Consider the following 19,891-nt stretch of genomic DNA (forward strand, 5'->3'; position numbering starts at 1 on the left):
TTATTAGAGGAACAGCTTTAATTGGACAAGAGAATACATGAAAAAAATTTCCTGAATGCTCCAGATAGTTTAACAGAAAAATAAAAGCACATTTGTAAACAACTTTAAAACAAGAGCCTTACAAAAATAATAAAAGTCACTGAAAGTTAAGCTGTTAAACTCTTCTTAGCCCAAACCTCTATATCCTAACCTTACAGATTTTTTTTTTTTTTTAAAACGATACACAGATTTCACCACACAGAACACGGAGAAATCTGGGCAAATGCCTATTAAAGTTTTGGTGGAGTTAAGAAAGGGACAACTTGAAGGCAGAAGGTCAAACTCCAAACTCCCACTGTGAGGTGCAGGAGTAACACAACCTAACTATTGAATGGAGCCAAGTTCAACAGTGCACGAAGCACAGTACTTATTTTACAATGAAACCCTTTTCAATGTAAACAAAAGTCAGAAGCAACTGTCAGAACAGACTTTTGTATTATGTACCATTAAGTTAGCATTGCATTCTCTTTCACTATTCAAACCTGGCCATAAAGTGACTTTTCATACACAATACTGATTTACCTGAAGCGTACCTCTTTTATGACAAGACAAACGGTAAAAACTGTCCTGGGAAATGATTTTGTGTTTGTCATTATCAAACATGCACCCAAAGTTGAGCATCAGTATTTATGTTGCTCTACTTCATGCTTCGGCATATGTTAGCAAGCTGCTGATCGCCAAGTGTGTCCATTTTGGTAGACGGACAGATGTACGTGGACAGCAATGCTCTGGATAATTTGTGCTATTCCTAATACTACAGTTATTTTCTCTGCCAATTACATTTTGCTATAAATATGTGTGCCCTTAAGCTGATCCCAATATCAGTTTCAGCTAACTAATCAAATTATCTGCTAAGGTTTTGGGAATGATAACCCTTCCTTTATTTAAATAAAATGACGGAAGGGTTTCTAAATTGCAAAGGTTTGCCAACCAGAGGTTTATTTTCAAGACAGGATGACACTGTTCAGGAAGCTGTTTGTTATTTTGCTGTTCACAGATCAGCCCAATAGCACTAATGTTTGTTACCAGGTAGGCCGGAAGGGGAAGAGAAAATACCGTGAGGTTCTCACCCTTAATGTTTTTCCCAGTTCTGCTCATAGTCTCTTATGAGTAGTTATTAATTTGAAATAAATGTAAGTCAAATTTAAGATCGCTTCTTTAATATTTTGAAGGCTCAGCAGTTAAACTTCAATTTTCCACTTTCCTTTTGCAAAAGAGCATTATTAAAACCCTGCCCACAACTGAGTACGCCAAGAGCTTATGTAAGGAATAATTTCTTGTTATAGCTAGAAGTGCCTTATTTTTGCACCAGTTAAAAATTAATTCATAATACAAATAATCAATCTACGATGCAAACAAGTGGTTATTTTCTCCCATGTAATAATGGTAAATAATGACGTCAATCATTACATATTCTGCTTGAGTTCATTAAGTGCAATTCTTCAGTCACAAAGAAGGCAGGAATTCTGTGATGGACTTCCTTTGAACGATGTTCAAATGAGTGGAATAACTGAGATTCCTGATGGAGATCTAAGCCATTTCCCTCATTTTGTTAATAGCTTCCTCTATTTGCAACTCAACTCCATTTCATAATTTGCTATTTAAAAAGAAATTAATTTCCCCAAACCCTCCTCTCCCTACCCAAACCAAACTTATTTACATTTATGGCAAATGCTTTTCAGCAAATAAATGGTAAGAAGGAAAAAATAATCCAAGAAATGGTATGAAGGGAACATTTAAAATTCAGTATTAATTTGCTTTCTGAATTTCCTTCTGAAGATGTTACAGGGACAACAAGATTTATAGGTTTAAAACACACTTTTGCACATTTTTGATTCTTTCCCTCTTTTATAGAAGGGACCTACTTTGCCCAGTGAAATCACCTTTGTAACTTGTGCCCAGTAACTACATGAAGCTGCATGCCATTCCCCCCAAGAAAGTAAAGAAAATACAGCCTTTTACTTCAAATATTTTATGAATGCAAGATTACAAGAAATGTATTAGTCAAAATGCAGGGCTATCAAGCACTGAACCAAGGATGCTGGCATCAGTTTGCCTACCATTTTGCATGTGGAAAAAATACACTATGCCTACAAGTAAGAGGCATCGCTAATGCATCATGAATTACTCCGGCTGGCCAGCACGACCTCTGTGGCTTGGTGCATGTTTAAGTCCCGAAAGTAATTGTCATAGTAATAGTCTGAGATGAGACACTGGAACAAAACCATTCTTAAACAGGAAAGTTGTTGTTTTGCTCATATCGAGGTAACACCAAAAACTAAAACCAAGATCTTACAATTCAGCAGCCACCACCTGAACATTTGTTAGGCTAGCCTTCACACAAGGAGCATGCACACAGCCACTGTTCTTGCTCTACACTGAGGGCTGTTGGTTAATTCAAGTCAGTTTTCTCACCTTATTCGATTAACCTGTTGAACTGGATGTCCACCATAAGAAAAAAAATTAAATGATCTTAAGTGTAGCAGACAAATACAGATCACACCAAGAAGCTAACACTCATGAGTTGTCATAATAAGAGATAATAATAACAATTAAAAAAAAAATAATAATCAGTCTTTTCTGTGCATATTTTTCATTTGAAAGGTCCCAGGAAATCATGATGTGCCTGGCCGCTTCTGTTGCTGATTTCTGATGACCTCTAATTGTTTTTTGCATTGCTGATAGTAAGTTGAAAGACTTTTGTTTTCATCTAACAGCTTTTTATGTTCTTGTACCAGACGGGATGTGTTTTGCTGGTCTTTTTCATCCTGGTCCAGTTCTGCTATTAGTTCTTGTCTGGGAAAAAAAAAAAAAAGTAGTAATTGTCATTTATAATCTACCTCTGTTTGTGTGCAGATGACATTGTTATGCTTCAAACCAGTATTTGATTACCTGTCTGAACTGGCGATATTTTGTCAGAAAAAAAAAAAAAGTTGACAAAAGAAACTTACTTTTTACTGTAGTCTGGAGAAAAATTCTCTTCCAAATCAAATCCACATTTAAACCTTAAAACAGCTGCAAGTCATAGCCTCAATCTCTAAAATTGTCCCTTATATAATGGCTTTCAGACCTCCTTCTACAGGTCACAGTAAAACATCGAAGGATCCACACAGAATTCCACAAATATATTCAACTCTAATTTTGCTTCACAATATGTACATTTAGAAACTCAAAAGGCAACTTAGAAGGCAAAATTGCAATAATTTTGGTAACTTTTTAGTGAAGTGCTGTTTTCTATTTGGACTTGAACTTCTCAAGGCAGTGGAAAAGCAGAACCAAGCAAATTATTTCTGTAACTGTCATTTCACTTAATTTATGCCATAAGTGTTCAGTATGTTTTTTAACAACAATTTTAGAGGAACAAACACACTGATAAACTTGCTATAAGTTACCCTGCAAAACCGATGTAGCAGTTTGTTTTACTATCTATGAGGTGACAAGAAGGCAGGCTGCCAGAAATATTTTAGCAACAAAATAGTAGAGGAGACAGTTCATTTTAATTAATTGTTGCCATATGGTTTGTAATTACAGTTAAAGGCGACCTAATTATTCTATAAAGGTTGAACTAATAAATACATTAACCAGCATTAAATGAATCAGTTGCAACACTCTTGTTTTTTTAATTTTGGCACCTATGGGCCAAAATGTTCTGACTAACAAAAAACAGTTTGGGAGAAACTTTATAGAAAAAAAGCTAAAGTAGGAATCTAAAGCTGCAGAATTAAGAGTTTTGAAACAGAAACACATTTTTATATAATTTACTGACCCTTAGGGACAGCAGGGACACCTTCCACTAGACCAGGTTGCTCAAAGCCTCATCCAGCCTGGTCTTGAACACTTCCAGGGATGGGGCATCCACAGCTTCTCTGGGCAACCTGTTCCAGTGCCTCACCACCCTCTCCGTGAACTTCTTCCTGATATCCAATCTAACCCTCCCCACTTTCAGTTTAAACCCGTTACCCCTTGTCCTGTCACTACAGGCCCTTGTAAAAAGTCCCCCCCAGCTTCCTTGTAGCCCCTTCAGGTACTGGAAGGTGCAATAAGGTCTCCCTGGAGCCTTCTCTTCTCCAGGCTGAACAAGCCCACCTCTCTCAGCCTGTCCCCATAGCAGAGCTGCTCCAGAATCAACAGTAACTTTAGCCCTAATCCAACAATACATTCCGCTTTTTCCCTTATACATGTATATGGTGTAAGTGGAAAGACCTACAATGTAGAAGGATAAGAAGGTACATAATGGCTTTTAAGTATTAGATTGTAAGTCCTTGGTAGGAAAATACAAGATGTGTGTTAGTAAGACCAATAAGACAATGCTGTGACTGACAAAGTCAGCTACGTAAGATGTACATTAACTGCAAAATGAGTAACTGAGATATTACTCAGAATTCTAGAATGCATTATCCAAATGATTATCTACATATTATAATTTAAAATCTTTTACTGGACAGTGTGTGAAATAAAATTCCAGGGTTCCTCATAAATCCAGGTCTTTCACTTGAGGCGATACAAACAAACATCACCATGTTACATACACAAATGTTCTACACACTTCTAGCATAGCACTTGTTCAGAAGAGTCTTGATGTCAATTAAAACTTTCAATTATCTGCTCTGAATCTCTCACCTGTGGTGAGCACCACAGTATTTCTGAGATTAAGGCTGGAAAACAATTATGCCCTGTAAAATGTTACTTCATAAGGGCAAAAATAATTTTCACAGATAACAGACAGGGTAAAAGAAACATACAGAAGAACAGAAAAGGTGCAACACGTTTCACTTACTTCCTCTGCAACAGCAATGCAATTTCTGTCTGAACTTTCATATATTCCTGTGCCATTTTGCAGTGCTGTTCAAACACAGCCATAGATTCTTTGGAGTTTGGGCAGGGTGCTAGAGGCTGAAAATAAATCAGACATGTTAAAAACTAATGATATCTCAGTAAATAGTGCGGTAGAATGTCTCTGCTGTGTATTTATAATGTCTTTTAAAAAACTGTAGGGTTTTAAAAATAACCGTTAAACCATGCCCTGTAAAATGTTACTGCATTGATGTCAAAGTTGACTCAAACCTCAAATCTGCAGTTATTAATCTGCTACGCTCTTTGTCACAAGGAATAAAAACTCAAAGTAGTGTTTAATCCCCCACGCAACAAATAAAGTGAATACAACAATTTAACTCAGTAACACTCAAGCAAATAATGTCTTATTTTGACAGTCAAGCTCAGCTTATATTTGGTTTTAAGGATCGTGTTTCTCAAGACTTGTTTTTAATAGCTTGATCAAATCTCAGTCAGCCAATCTCAGATTACTTAATATATTTTTTTAGCCTTGGTCAGAACTTAGACAGAATATAAACACAGGTAAATATGCGACACTGTATTTTGCAGCCCCAAACTCACACGTTAGAAAGAAATGCAAGATGAAGTATCTAATAAAACACATGTTTATTACCTGTAACTGATGATCTAATGTAAGATATGCCATTGGGATGGAGTTATCTGACCCATTGGTCTCTGTAACAAACACCAAGAGAATTTTAATGTATTTTCAGAGTTAATTCTATTCTTATAGGACAAAACCAAGAATACTAAATTATTTCACAATACAGTCTGAATGTGGAAAGGCAAATGGAAATAGCAGCGTTCCAATCCCAAGGCAGATGGATCATTTTGTTTTTCTGATAAAGTTAAGAACTTCAAAAGTATGGTCTATCACACCACGAAGAAATAAAGATTAGGGTTATCATCCTACACTTCTAAAAGCCATGTAACAGCATACAACTTTTAAAATACTATTTTTGTACAGTTTGCAATCACATTCTCTATTTATAAAAAAATTGCCATTTCATTCTTGTTTATGAAGGATCAGCCAGCCCGCCCATGCATCTAATGATTTTAAAATTAGAAGCTGTGCAAACCAGCTCTGCCAAAATAAAATAAGCACAACCTCCTGCTCAGTTTTGAAACCTACTCCCAGTGAGGTCTGCATCTTCCTCACAACATGCTCTAGGGCATCTTCTTTGCTCTGTACAGATACTTTGTGGGTAGCAAGCAACCCAATAACCAATCTATCTCCTGGGCCTGGCTGCCCTCTGCTTACACTGCAGTTACTCTGGATTTCTCTAGTGCTTTCATTCCAGATTTAACATGTTTCTGAACTCTTACAGATCCTATCTTTTGGTAGCCCACAATCTGGGGATCACAAATTTACTGTTAAGCTTTAAGAGACATAGAAGTAAAGACACATGGAGAAACTACTGTTTTTATAGCTGCATTATTGCTACTAGAGGATTATATGGAGGAGGGTAGGTGGGAAAAAAAAGGGGCTGCTTACCCATACCCCAAAAGCACCTGCCACAGAGTAGTCGTGGTAGAGAAACTAAGGTGTTGCCCTCAAAGACTATGCTATCTCCAAGAGCAGCTTCAAAAGGAAACAGAAATAAGAGAGTGGGAATGGAGAAAAAGTGGTTAAGTGTATGCTTGTAAGGAAACTGGAAGGTGGTAAAAAAAAAAAGAAAGAAAACAACCCTAAAACCAGAGACTTAATCACCACAGTATCTTATGAGAACAATATAAAAAGTCCTTCCCTACTATTGCCATATATGGAATACTGCTACAGCAAAGGAATTATTGCAATGTTCAAACACGTCAATACATGCAAAATACTTCAGATTACATCCCTGAGCATTTTCAGCACTGTGTCACAGAACTGTAACTTTTCCTGAAATTAACCACATTTGGCTGCATCCTCATTTTATCCTTTTGCCTCATTAACTTAAAAAAATGTACCCTCTTTTAAAAAAAAAATAATACTACTTCTCTCTTTCGAATTTCAAACAATTACTTGTTCATGGACTGCATAAACGTGACAAGAAAAAAAAAAGTTACAAGTGGTACCTACTGTATTTACCTGAATGTAAGGTGAGGGATTTCTGTGAGCCAGGAAAGGGACCTGACTTTTAGCTCTAGTGCTGTGCTGAATTTAAGGCCAAAGACGTGGGACAAACTGCCTTTGCACTGGCACACAACCAGTAACTTCAGTTGCCAATGAACCATTAATCGGCTAAGAGCTTGCTTCCGTGTGAGGCAGCAATTCCCCTAAGTGCTCACTGCCTAAAGCATCTCAGGACCCGTGCTACACAGAGGGCACGGGGTGGGCTGTGGCAGCGGCAAGGGCTTTGGGGAATCACGAGTGAGAAGGTACAGAGGGTGATCAGGCAAAGTGACAACAGACAAAAAGAAGAAAGCACAGAGGCAAAAATACAAGAGTGTGTTGCCTTCCTCCTTGTAAAACAGGGGGGAAAAAAGTACACATCTTACATAGAAAATCACCTTATATTTGGTAAAATACAAGTGTGCATATATATATATGCATGCTTGTGCAAGTCCACATGTGAGTTTCCATTTTGCAGCTGGTTACAGGAAAAGAATGAGTCTGATCAGCCAAAGATGAAATGGATCACAAGAAAAAGATTTCAGAATTTGAGGCACTATGAGGTACCAGCTTGAGACTAAGTTTTATCTTAAGTATGTGCATTTTGGTAACAAAAATGTAATTGTTTATATTCTAAAAGGAATTTGTGGGGATTCATTCTCATATGCAGTCCAGTACTGGTTCTTTTCATAACGGAGTGCATTGTGACTTTTACAATTGAATTCTACTATGAAATTATGTTCACTGTTAATCATAACAAAAGAACATTGATGCTACAACTATTTACAACACTTCTGCAGACACACTTATGTTTGTTTAAAAACATTAAGATTATATGCACATGTACATTCTGCAGAAGCAAAATTACGACACAGCTAAAAAAATAGAATTAACGTATTCCAGCTGATACTCACCTACATAGCACTTCATTCCAGAAGTCAGCAGTGATTCTTAACACAAATGCACACGACTAAAATGCTCTAAGGTGTCTGTTCCCCTACTCCCCAGAACCACACTACAGTCAAAAACTGGTGCTGATATCTGCATTAAGTAGTGCCACTACATACTTTATTACAAGCAAAATGCTTACAAGTTCATGTAACTTACTATAATCTATATAAAAAGGTCCTTAAAGCCAGTGTGCAAAAAAAAGCAGTAATGTAGTGATTTTAGCAGAACTAAAATGGGCTGTGACTTTCACTGCTTAATTTTGTTAACATCTAGGCACACCCCCCACACCACCATCACATAAACAATTTACAATTTCACAGGCAGTAAGTTAACTAATGAACCAAGGATTACCTGCATCATCAGGTGTCCATGGATTACGAGTTGGCTTTTCAGAGGTTGGTCCCGAGGTAGTGATCATTCTCACACTAGGACTAGATGATCTACTGCTGTTTCTACTCTCCTGAAATGATAAAAGGAAACAAGACAACAAAAAAAAGTTAACAGGAGGTGTTTCGCAGGGTTCGTTTCAAAAAAAAACAGTATTAAAAAGAATAATACATGTGAAGAATGTATAGTCTGATAGTCTGAAAAACCTTACATGCATCACAGGGATAACTGCATCCCCATTTCTATCCCATCTTGCCTATTACGAAAAGAAATAGATGTAATTGGGCTATTCAGCATAATAAAAAGCCATGTTGAACAATGTATTCAAGATCTTTATATAAGAAGCACAACACTATACCTAGTAGTTTTCAAGCCACCATCCAGCGAAATCTAACAGCTCCACAACACCAGGAAGAAATGAAGTTTGTTTCCAGTGTTTAATCAATGCATGGAACGACATCCCACTACAGGAATAGTGCTTAGTAACTTTTCCAGACAGCAGTGCATTAACCTGCAGTTTTCTTACGGTTTCTGTGTTAGCTCAGAGGTTACGTGACTCATCTTCAGAAAACATACAAAGTGGTTAATCAGAAAGGATCAATTAAAGCAAAGCGATTAGAAAATGAGGACATCCTCTCATTCTGTAAAACAAAATTCTGTAGGAAGAGCTTGACTCTTCCAATCCTTTTGTTTACCAAAGCGCAAAAATATAATGCAGACTGCATTATTGTACTAAGCTGCTTTTCCAGAATTATTTTGGCAATATATATTCCCCTATTTAATCTACCCTCTCACTGACATAAAATTAACACAGTAAAGGACTTCAGACTATAAACCCCAGCAGGTTTTGCAGGAAAAAATGACATAAAACGAGGAAATGCTGTTAAAATACAACTATTTTCAATATGTTGTATTTATCACGGAATGATTAATTAAATGTCTTTATTTTTCAGAAGAAGTACCCAAATACCCATTACCTGGTAAGTGTATTTTTTTATGACTCTAATTTATGACTAATAATTTATCCATTAGCCCTGTATTCCTTCTTCGACAGAGTCGCTGGGAGCAGCATGAACAGGAGTAGTTTCATTTTTATTATCCATTTAATGTTTCATGTTTGTAGCCAGGAACAGGGCAATAAACTGTTGCAGAAATAATCCAGTGGGATGATACTATTAGGATAATGGCATCAGGTATGCTGAAAACCTTTTGTATTGGAGTCTTTGTTGACACCGAGGAAGGTTTAAGTTGCCTAGCCTACCGCTTACTGTCAATATCCTCGGACAGGAACAACAAACACATGCCACTGATGGGAAAGCTTAGAAGACAGAGCAAGTGTTTTTAACAGCGTCTTCAGGCAAATGGAGATTTGTTCAGTGTCTACAGTTGATAGCAAAGGACACCTGAGAAGTACTCTAGCTACAGTAACTTGGCAAACTGTGCTGTAGTGGCTTGCTTGCTGCACCAGATTTTTTTTTTGTTTGTTGGTGGATTAAAACAAAGAAAACCCACCATTTCTGTGGTAACTTTATTTAGACAAAAGCACTAGAGATAGAAATGAAGGATTCGTACCTGAAGAACACCTAAAAAGCATTGCAAAGCCCAAGGGAAGTTCCCAGAACTGATCACCTGTTAGATTACAGTGCTTAAGCATGTGTTCAGCAAGATGTTTAAGGCGTCCAGGAGGCCTAAAGCCAGTGACTGTCCTCAGCAGTCAGTTTCTACTACACTTTCACAGGTACCCTTTCATCCTTGCTTCCTCCAGTATCTCAGAATGCTCAACAGATTTGTTAACTGGTTACTCTCAAATCATCTCTGCCAGGTGGCCAAACCCACATGGCACTGTTAGCTTCTGAGTTTCCATTTCTCAAGGACTTGCACTCTTGAAAAGCTGATGTGCTCAGAGGAATAATCCCCCCTCAAGTTTAAATTAAATGGGCAACACAGTTTAAAGCAATCAGTATTACCGGCCCTTTCTCCTCATCTGTGGTCTTTATCTCCCTGTGAAAAGGGAAAAAAAATGCTTATCTGTGACCAGTTTCACAATCTCACAGACCGAATGATTCATGTGTATGATATCAGATCCCACAGATTATCACACTTGGTCTGCATGCATGTGAGCACCTACATTCTGACCTTCCTTCTCAACGGTTCAATACAGTACACAGAATCACAGAATGGTTTGGGTTGGAAGGGACCTTAAAGTTTATCTATTTCCAACCCCCCTGCCATGGGCAGGGACACCTTCCACTAGACCAGGTTGCTCAAAGCCACATCCAGCCTGGCCTTGAACACTTCCAGGGATGGGGCATCCACAGCTTCTCTGGGCAACCTCACCCAGTGCCTCACCACCCTTAAATGGCCTTAAACCCATTAGCCCTTGTCCTGTCACTACAGGCTCTTGTAAAAAGTCCCCCCCAGCTTCCTTGTAGCCCCTTCAGGTACTGGAAGGTGCTTTAAGGTCTCCCCGGAGCCTTCTCTTCTCCAGGCTGAACAAGCCCAACTCTCTTAGCCTGTGCCCATAGGAGAGGTGCTCCAGCCCTCTGAGCATATATATTACTCCCACCCCACTTCAAAGTAAACTGTAAGAGTTACTAAGGCCCAGAAACAGTTATAAAAAAAGTTTAAAAAGAGGTAGTTTTGATATTAGGATAGCACAGTGAAAGATGATGTACGAACATGACCCAGCAACAGACAGACCTGATCACAACCTGCAGTTCTTGAGTGATTATGCCAAGTACATTTCTCAGTCTATCTGTATAAAATATCAAATTCTTCAAGAGACTATCCAGTGTGCATAGCAGGCTTGCTGCAATCCTTCAAGGCCACAGAAGCTTTTATGGCAGTTCAGAGTCTGCACATCTGTGTCTGTGTTACAAAGGTGTTTAGGTAAGGGCAGCAGTGATGGACAGCGGCACAAACCAACATTTTAAAATGCGTGTAGAGGGAAATGGAAAAGCAGAAGAACCAATTCAGCGCAAAACACATTTATGTGGAAAAAATGAACAGAGCATAACAGTATATGAATGGAAACAAATGGAAATGTAGCATTTGACTGTACAGAGAGGGTTGTAGAAGTGCTGCTCATGTCACTTGGAGTAAGGACCAGTCTAAGGCGACCAAGCCCCAAGGAAATCTGTGAAAAACAGGACTTCCACATGTTCTCAACGCTGAGCCCTTCCAACAACTGAACCAACGACTGAAAACCTTTGGTGTATTTTCCAATCTAAACTGTTGATGTAAAAGGGCCAGCTGTGTAGTAAAATCATCTGCAAAGCACTGTTACTGTCTGCTGTTGATAACAGTAAGAGCAACACTGGAAAATGCCTTAAGGCTCTCAAAACAATAAAAACAGTAATCATCAACCATACAAACTGCAGTAAAAAAAAAACAAACAATCTTCTAGCGGTACACAGAAAGAGTAAATGTAAAGCATACAGGAGGGTCAAGATGAAAACAGACCAGAAGTTAAGCAGGGAGACATAAGTCTTGGACTACCCTTTCAGGTAAGCACTCCAAACTTTGGTATATTTGTTATTATCATGCCCAGTGTTTCCACCCCACCTTAATAAAAATTCCATTCCGAATTGGAAAGACCTTCCTGATTCAAAAAATACAGTTCTAACAGAGTAATTTTCTATTGACACAGGGGCAATTTTCAGGAAAAACACATTAAATAAAAATATTTCTGATCAGCTTTAGCGCAGCAGTGGAATAGTTAAAGAAAAAAGAGAAAAGGGTCACCATGGCAATCCTTCAGTTCTGAGCGGGACAGGGGCGTACAGAGGTTGGGTGCAGGAGCAGAGGCACACAGTGCCATGGCAGCTCGGTGAATCAGGCTGCGCCGCAGGGTGGGTGTAAGAGAATGGAATGCGGGGAAGAAGGGTGTTTGCAATGAGAGAGGGAGGGGGAAGGGGATTCTCACATCAGAAAGGGTCACCTATATATGGTATGGTGCATATGGGGAGATACGATCAACTGACCAGAGCTACGCTACTCACAGATGTTTTTTTCTGCTTTGGCTAGAAGATTGCTTATATGGATTGCAGTTCAAGATTTTTGATTAAAAAAACAAGGCAGTGAGGTCCAGAGCTATAGAAAGCCATAAAGAGTAATCTTAAGTCTTCTGCCATCATTACACTGTGCTTGCGTTCTTTTGTTGTTTTCCAATTGATTTTTTAAAGAGATATACAAACTTATGTATGTCAAAAGTTAGCATTGCTTTCAGCAGAGTTTTCTATCTCTTCTGACACAAAAAGGGGATGAAAATTCATTATTCATATATGTTTATATGGACAGTACAAAAATGTCTTCCAAAGTGCATTTTTCACACGTGTTAAAATACTACGTTTTCCAGATTTCATCATAACCTTTCAAAAAAAATGCAAGATAGGCACAGATAATCGTAATTCTTCCACTTAGATTTCCAGTATGTACACTATCAGAAGCAGGAAAGTAAAATTCTGGCCCTGCTACAGACATCAGAAATTGGTGAGGTAAACAAACAACTTTTCTGTATCCCACTGGTCACAAGGTCAGTTTAGCTAGAACATCCATACAAGCAGCAGGGCAGCTTTCAAAGAAAGGTTTTGGTAGTAGTTATTAACATATGAAGAAAATGCCGAAATTCTATGCTTTCAAATATTAACCACTGATTAAAATGAACAGAATGAAAGACTTAACAATCAAAAAGCTATAATAAAATATTTGCATACATCAATCAGTGCAATTTGGTATACTGTTACTTTATCTTTTTTCCATGTCTTGCATAATTTTAGTTGTACAACTAACTGAAGAAGCTAATCTATTTCTTTAATAAATTTTGCAGATTCATTTCTTTCTACCAAACATGCCTTCTCTGAAGATATTAAAATGTATTCCAGGGTCATTCTATTAATTTCTGATAGTTGTACAGAGTAAATTCTGCTAATAATTAACACCTGGGGGATTGATGAGGTTTCTGTGGCTTGTCACACTCCACAGAATTAAAGAAGGATCACATGTTGCTCTCCCTTGTAACTACACACCCCAAAAATTAATACCTATTTTAGATTATTGCAGTTGGTTGTTTAATATGGAAACCTGATTAACCTGATGAACATGCTAAGCTCCATTTTCCTCCATCTAAATAATAGTAGGGATCTCAAACTTGGCAATCCACACTAATGACCAGATAGCCTTTGTGAATTACTGGAACAGACAACGAAGCAATTAAAACCACAAAATAAACACATCTGAATGAAGCATTAGCTGTACATTTCTCATTTTAACACATTCTTAGATTAATTTAATTTTTTATGTAGCATACCACTGTGGCTGTTACCATGGCACTTACGATAACAGATAAAAAGCTATAAGATAATTTACTGAGAGAGTATTAAAAAAAAAAAAACCCACAACTTAGCAACCTTCTGTAAGCCTTTCACAAGAAATGGGGAAATACTACTTGAAATTACTATTCAAGGTTCAGAGATTGATAATAGGTACATTTACAAAACTGATGCAAAGTGCGCTTTATTTTCACGCAGAAAGTGAATCTAATATATGTATAACTGCAGACGACCATATGTAGTAATTACAATTGTTTTCTACGTATGGAGAGGTAAAAGGACTTTCCTACACAACAGCTGCCCTCAGCCTAATTAAACAGTACACAAAAACTGTGTGTACATAGAAGTGATAAATGCTGCATGAGCTATACATAAAGCACTTCTCGTCCAGAGCTCATCCACAGATTACCTACCCTCGTGGAGTTTAATTTAAATACAAATGCCACTACGATCTGCCAAGCCTCCGCATCATTTCTACAAAAGCATCAAAGGTGAAGATTTCCAGACCAAGTTTCCCTGTACAGTTTTGGTGTTGACTTTACCGAAAGATAAAGAGATGAGAAAGATGTTACCTGACTAGACTCTGTTCCAGCAACACTAAGATCTTGAATGGATCTGCGCCTCTGCTGTCCGTTTCCTGCTGGGGAAAAAACAAAACAAAAACAAACCAGTGAAATCTATTCAGAACAAAATAAGAAGGGTGCGACTGTTGCAGAGGAGCTTGGAATTTGTACAAATCCACAGAGAGAAAGTGAGAGAGGGGAAGAGAGAGACAGCTGCAAAATTTTAACTCAAAACATGCTGGCCTGTCAACAAAAAGTATACCCTAATACAATAACCACTCCTACCACATGAATAGCTGCTGCACCCTACTCCACCATCTTCTGTCACATGTATTTGATCAGGCTTAGTGCTTGGGGCAGGAGCTGATGACGACATCTATTTCAAGTGCGTTACGTTATGGGGATTTCTAAAAGCCAGACCGCAAAGATAACAGGCTGCCAGCTTTAACCTGTTGCTCTTTGGCATGCTCAAGGAACAAAGCGAGGACTTCTGCCCGCGGGCTGCTCCCCTCAGGAAAATTAAGTAGCGAAAGCCCTTCCTTCTGGTCTTGGTCTCCTTCAGATGAACGAACTATGTCCTATTCTCATTCTCCCAGAAGTGTGAAAAGGGAACCGCTCAGCTGAATCACATCTCACCACCAACCTACTGAGCACAATGCTGTAATCTTTTCCTCTTCTCCTTCCACCTGTTTGCAATTATCCACCAGTGACAGCTACATACAACAGTTTAAATTTTAACAGTGACTCGCAATCAAAGGCATTTCCAGGAAACGAAGTCTCCTTAAAAATAAAAGGAGATTATGCAATGGAATCGCCCTGGCTACTTTGATTTTTATTACGGTGATTGTTTACATTGTCTCTTGAGTGCAGGTCAGCTGTCCAAAAGGAAACACCAAAACGCCCCGAGGAACAGCTGACAATGCTCAAAATTCTTGGTCTTAGCTCTGCATTATGTAACTCTTCTACTCGAGAGGAGCATCCGAAACACGTACTACAGCCGTGGCAAGCCCCCTGCCCAGCGACCCTGCACGCAGCAGCCAACCCAGCTCACTCAAAGCCCTCCAACAGGCATCGTATTTTTAACCTTTTAGATACTTGTCATTCTGCAACATTTCCATGAGTCCACGGCCTATCTCGACAGGTGTTCTGATTTGCAGCAGTTACAACAAAAATGTACGGCTATTTAATATTAATCAACACGTTTAATGGCATCATACTTTAAAAATTTAAACATAGGTACTGTTACACGTCGGAAGACATTACCACAAAACAGCAATTCAAAATTCTCAGTGTCACTTTACCAGTTTGTCATGACATTCTATAGTCTAAAATTTACAGAGAGTACTATGAGAAACAAGCATGTAAGAAAATCAAGAAGGATTCTAGAACGGGAATATACTCTTTTCTCTGACTACACATGAATCTGAATTGCAACCTTTCTGTGGTCTTGATCTTTTACTTCTGAAATTCAGGGAAAGTATTTACTTACCTAACCAACAATGGCTGTATTATGTTTAATACTTCGATATTAGAGATCGTGTGAATGACAAATCTACATCAAAATTTCTGAACTTGTTCGTTTGCAGTGAACCTTTTCAATACCTAATCATTTAACAAACAAGATTATACATTTAATAGAATTCTGTACTGTGGATACTTTATCTGGCTGCCACAGATCATCCCAATATTCAAGATATGGGCAATTCACCCACAACGGATACAAAATTATGTTCATGTTTCATTCAACACCACATTCTAAAATTAGCTCAGCTGAAATAGGCTTGCAAAAATACCTGAAATTCTCATTTCAGATTAGCAACATTTGTGAATTTAAAGAACCTGGCACATGTGTTGCTGAAATATTAGAACATGGCTGCCAAAATGTTAAAATAATCAGGGTGGGGTGCAAGAAAAAAAAAAAAAGAAAATGCCTTGGGAGGGGAGAGGGGGGTCAAAACTACTGCACTGTAATAAATGAACACCTTTAAATGAAGTATATTCAAGTTAGTAGCATGAGGGAAGAGCAAGCTCTACTAGGCAATGCCATTTTAATTAGTGTAACTACTGCAGACATCTGGCAAATAGCTTAGACAAAGCAGAAACAGACTACGAATCAACAAATACTTCTTGCTCCAGATTCAAGACAAATTTCAATTGAAAAATATAGTATACAACATATAATCTGTTTGAAATGACCACTGCTGCTCCTTTATGCTTCCCTCTCATAGTTTTGATCTTGTTCTTACCTCTACGTTAATTTAAAACTATTTTTTTCTCATTATAAAAACTAAGATTTCTGTAAATGCACAGTAGTTAATATCCAGTAGCTTGATGCACTATGTCAGGATTTCAGTGGTTTACATGATTTCAAGATTAAAAATCAAATATCAGAAACAATTCCTGGTCTCAAAAAAAACCACCCCAATTTCACATACTGTTGTTCAGTTTCGGAAATTAAATTCAAAAGGTACAGGAAACTTCCATCGTATGCTGCCTCACATACTCCAGCAAAAACAAATTATACAACTTATTACGACTTTTGATCACATCCCCAAATATCCAGACTAGCTATGAACTCTTCTGCCTGCCCTTTAGTAGACACTTGCGGCTCTTCTTACACTTTATTTGTGCACAGTACTGTCTCTTCCAGTAACACCCAAACCTCCTTCACATTACAGGATGATCAGTGAATGTAACAGTGCTACAAGACATTTTAAAGAAGTTAAAACACTGATCTGAATTAATGAATGAGGTGATATGGGGAGATAAGGGTGGTATTGCTGGCTTATACTGGTTTTAAAACTACAAGGAAACTTGACAGACCTAAAGCATCTATTCCTACCCACTTTCTGGAGACACTCAAAAAAATGTGTCTACACTAAGTAATCATTTATGCAGTGTCAGTGCTATAAAAACCTTAACACTCTTGCCAGTTTCAGATGATAAAACAGCAAAGCCAAATGCATGCATGCTATATGCATGAGATGTGTCATGTTGCCAGTGAAGAAAAGGCTATACTTGAAGGTACGTTTGCTACATGCTGCCTGACTGGTTTGTATTGAAAAGGTGGTGGTGTTATTTTTCTTGATCATATTACAAACTACACTTAGATTTGTGTTTATTTCTTTAGACATAAAGCTACATAAACCTTTTGCACTTACTAGGGGTTTTATTTTTCACAGAATCACAGAACGGTTGGGGTTGGAAGGGACCTTAAAGTTTATCTATTTCCAACCCCCCTGCCATGGGCAGGGACACCTTCCACTAGACCAGGTTGCTCAAAGCCTCATCCAGCCTGGCCTTGAACACTTCCAGGGATGAGGCATCTACAGCTTCTCTGGGCAACCTGTTCCAGTGCCTCACCACCCTCTCCAGGAAGAATTTCTTCCTGATATCTAATCTAAACCTCCCCACTTTCAATTTAAACCTGTTACCCCTTGTCCTGTCACTACAGGCCCTTGTAAATTCTTGTAGGACTCTTCAGGTGTTCACAGATACATATAAAAATAAAATGTTGGTTTGTGATATCTATACTATAACTATACTATAAACTAAAAAAACCAATATCAATACTTCACTTGGCTATCTGGTTGCAGGATACCACCACCGAAAACTCCATTTGCCAAGTTGTTACACCAAAACAGGTGATTCTGTGATTCTATGAAAAGGAATTAGCTGATCCATTTTTCTGTTTCTAAGTTTTGTAAGCTAATAACACAAAATAGCACCTTACGTGAAAGAAAGGTCTTTTTATCCTTATTTAAACCTACTTAGAAAGAAGAGCAAATATATATTATTTGCTTAGAATTATTATTAGAAGCTTCCACTTCTGCTAACATTTTACCTTCAACTGATAAAAATTTGTATTTTACAACCTCGGTAGCACAGTAAGTTCATGGATGAAAAGCAGCCGAGGCAACACATTACGAAACCCCGCCAGGGATAGCAGATGTAGTACTCATACTTCTAAAATAGCCCTGCCCCAAAGCAGCTGACTCACGCTAACGTGCCGGCGTGGTGCCCCCCCCTCTCTGGGAAGCAGCTGCTTTACCATGTGCTCAGCAGAACCTCAGGCAGCAGCACAGGCTGGGGCGGCACTCCGGCTGCCCTTAGGACAGAGACGGGCTGCACATCCCATGGACGGACGTGCCCAGGGAAGTTTGGAGGAACTGGGTATGTGGCAGAAGTGCTAAGCAACGTGATGGCATGGGATCGAGATGGAGGTGTCAATTTGGAGATCTTGGAAGTATAACTAGAAGGGGAAAAGTGTATTAAGAGGCTGGGACTGAAAGCCTTGTGCTGGGACAGTAAGGAAAGGAAAAAGGTGAGAAATAGCCTATGTTGTATTGTCTTTAAAAGAATAACTGGGCAAAGTACTTTTGAATAACTGCTTTAAGTGTTATACAGATAAATATAATTGGTTTACTGGGCAGATGATCACATCCCTGTCACATAATGATTAATCTCATTTCTGGCCCTGTGATTGTTACAGGAAAGCTGTTCCGACAACCAGAAAACTTAATATGCAGCCCAGACTTACTTGCAGACAATTTACACATTTTTTTCCATAGTGCCAATACTGTCTTTTAGCTAAAGTAGTTCTCTCTTCCCAGCCTTTAGCTGCAGATAAATCTATAAAAAAAAATTATTAATTTCTCAGCTTTCATTGTGTGGGCTAAAAACCCCCATGCTTTCAGATTCTTCTTTACACTCTCCATACCATCCTAGTAGCTCTCCTTGCTACTTGGACTGCACGTGTATTTCTTTTATACAGCTGCCCAGAATAGTATGTTGAATTCCTGAGCAAGGGCCTGTAAAATAGCATTAGTGCTTTCTTCTCTTGCCTGGAAATACACCTTTGGAAATGACCCCTAAGATTTCACACAGTTTTTCACAACTGCCTCACATTAGTGGCTTATACTACTGGGCATTACTCTGCCTGCATCTGCTATGGTCCTTTACAGTCATTTCCACTAATGACCTCTCATCTTATTAAAAGAAATTGTGGCTAGCATATGACCCTGGTTTTACCCTATTTCTATCTTTTTACCCCCAGTCACAATGTAACTTGCCTGATGTGAGAGTCTAACCCTCCTCTTTATTAATAGCTGCTTGTGATAAAGCATTAACAGTGAATGTCATAATCCATCATTTAAGACTTGAATACCCTAAGAGTAATCTTTGAAAAAATTAATTCATATGCTTGCTCCAACCCTATATCTTTGGTCATTACTACAAGTTGTTACTTCTCCTGCACCCATTCCAGATTCACCTTAGAATTCTCATCCTGTTAAATACAATTAAAACAGCCCAGGTAAAGAAAATCTGACTTCCTTTGCCTAAATAAGTAAACTCAGCAGAATGATGTGAACTATTTTGGGAAAACAATATGACATTTTGCATAACTGCCTTTTTAATTATTCTCTAGAAGTTTTAAGGTTTCTTGGAAGCCTCATGTGGTCTGCACAGAAAAGAGCTACCCAGTGAGCTTCAGGAGCTTATTTATCAGGCTCCCAACATGTGCTGATTCTGCAAAATTTGACAGATCGCTTTCTCTCTCCTTGCTGTCTCCACAGTTCCTTTCTATCATGGCAGGCCAGGACCATGTGACAATTGCAGTGAAAAGCCACTCTAAGCAAATCTTTTTGCTGATTTGTTAGTCTCGATGCCGAATAGGTTTTCTTTCCATGGAC

General features: G+C 38.4%; 1 protein-coding gene across 3 annotated transcripts in view; it reads right to left on the reverse strand.

Annotated features, from left to right (window-relative positions):
- Positions 1-1,995: 1,995 nt before the first annotated feature.
- MAP3K7 (mitogen-activated protein kinase kinase kinase 7) overlaps positions 1,996-19,891 on the reverse strand; it is a 29,823-nt gene continuing 11,927 nt past the window's right edge. Inside the window, exons 1-6 of one of the 3 annotated variants that reach the window (XM_010156872.1) lie at positions 14,484-14,518; positions 14,208-14,272; positions 8,270-8,378; positions 5,486-5,547; positions 4,817-4,932; positions 1,996-2,835 (exon numbers count right to left, since the gene is read on the reverse strand). In XM_010156872.1, the coding sequence (XP_010155174.1) occupies positions 2,655-2,835; positions 4,817-4,932; positions 5,486-5,547; positions 8,270-8,336 (426 nt within the window). In that variant the 5' untranslated portion in view covers positions 8,337-8,378; positions 14,208-14,272; positions 14,484-14,518 and the 3' untranslated portion in view covers positions 1,996-2,654. Of the gene's footprint in view, positions 2,836-4,816; positions 4,933-5,485; positions 5,548-8,269; positions 8,379-14,207; positions 14,276-14,483; positions 14,519-19,891 lie in introns of those variants that run through there. The other 2 variants (XM_010156870.1, XM_010156871.1) reach the window with 2 other exon arrangements.

This window comes from Eurypyga helias, unplaced genomic scaffold (genome assembly GCF_000690775.1).
Source record: "Eurypyga helias isolate BGI_N326 unplaced genomic scaffold, ASM69077v1 scaffold44378, whole genome shotgun sequence".
In the NCBI taxonomy this organism is placed as follows: Eukaryota; Metazoa; Chordata; class Aves; order Eurypygiformes; family Eurypygidae; genus Eurypyga; species Eurypyga helias.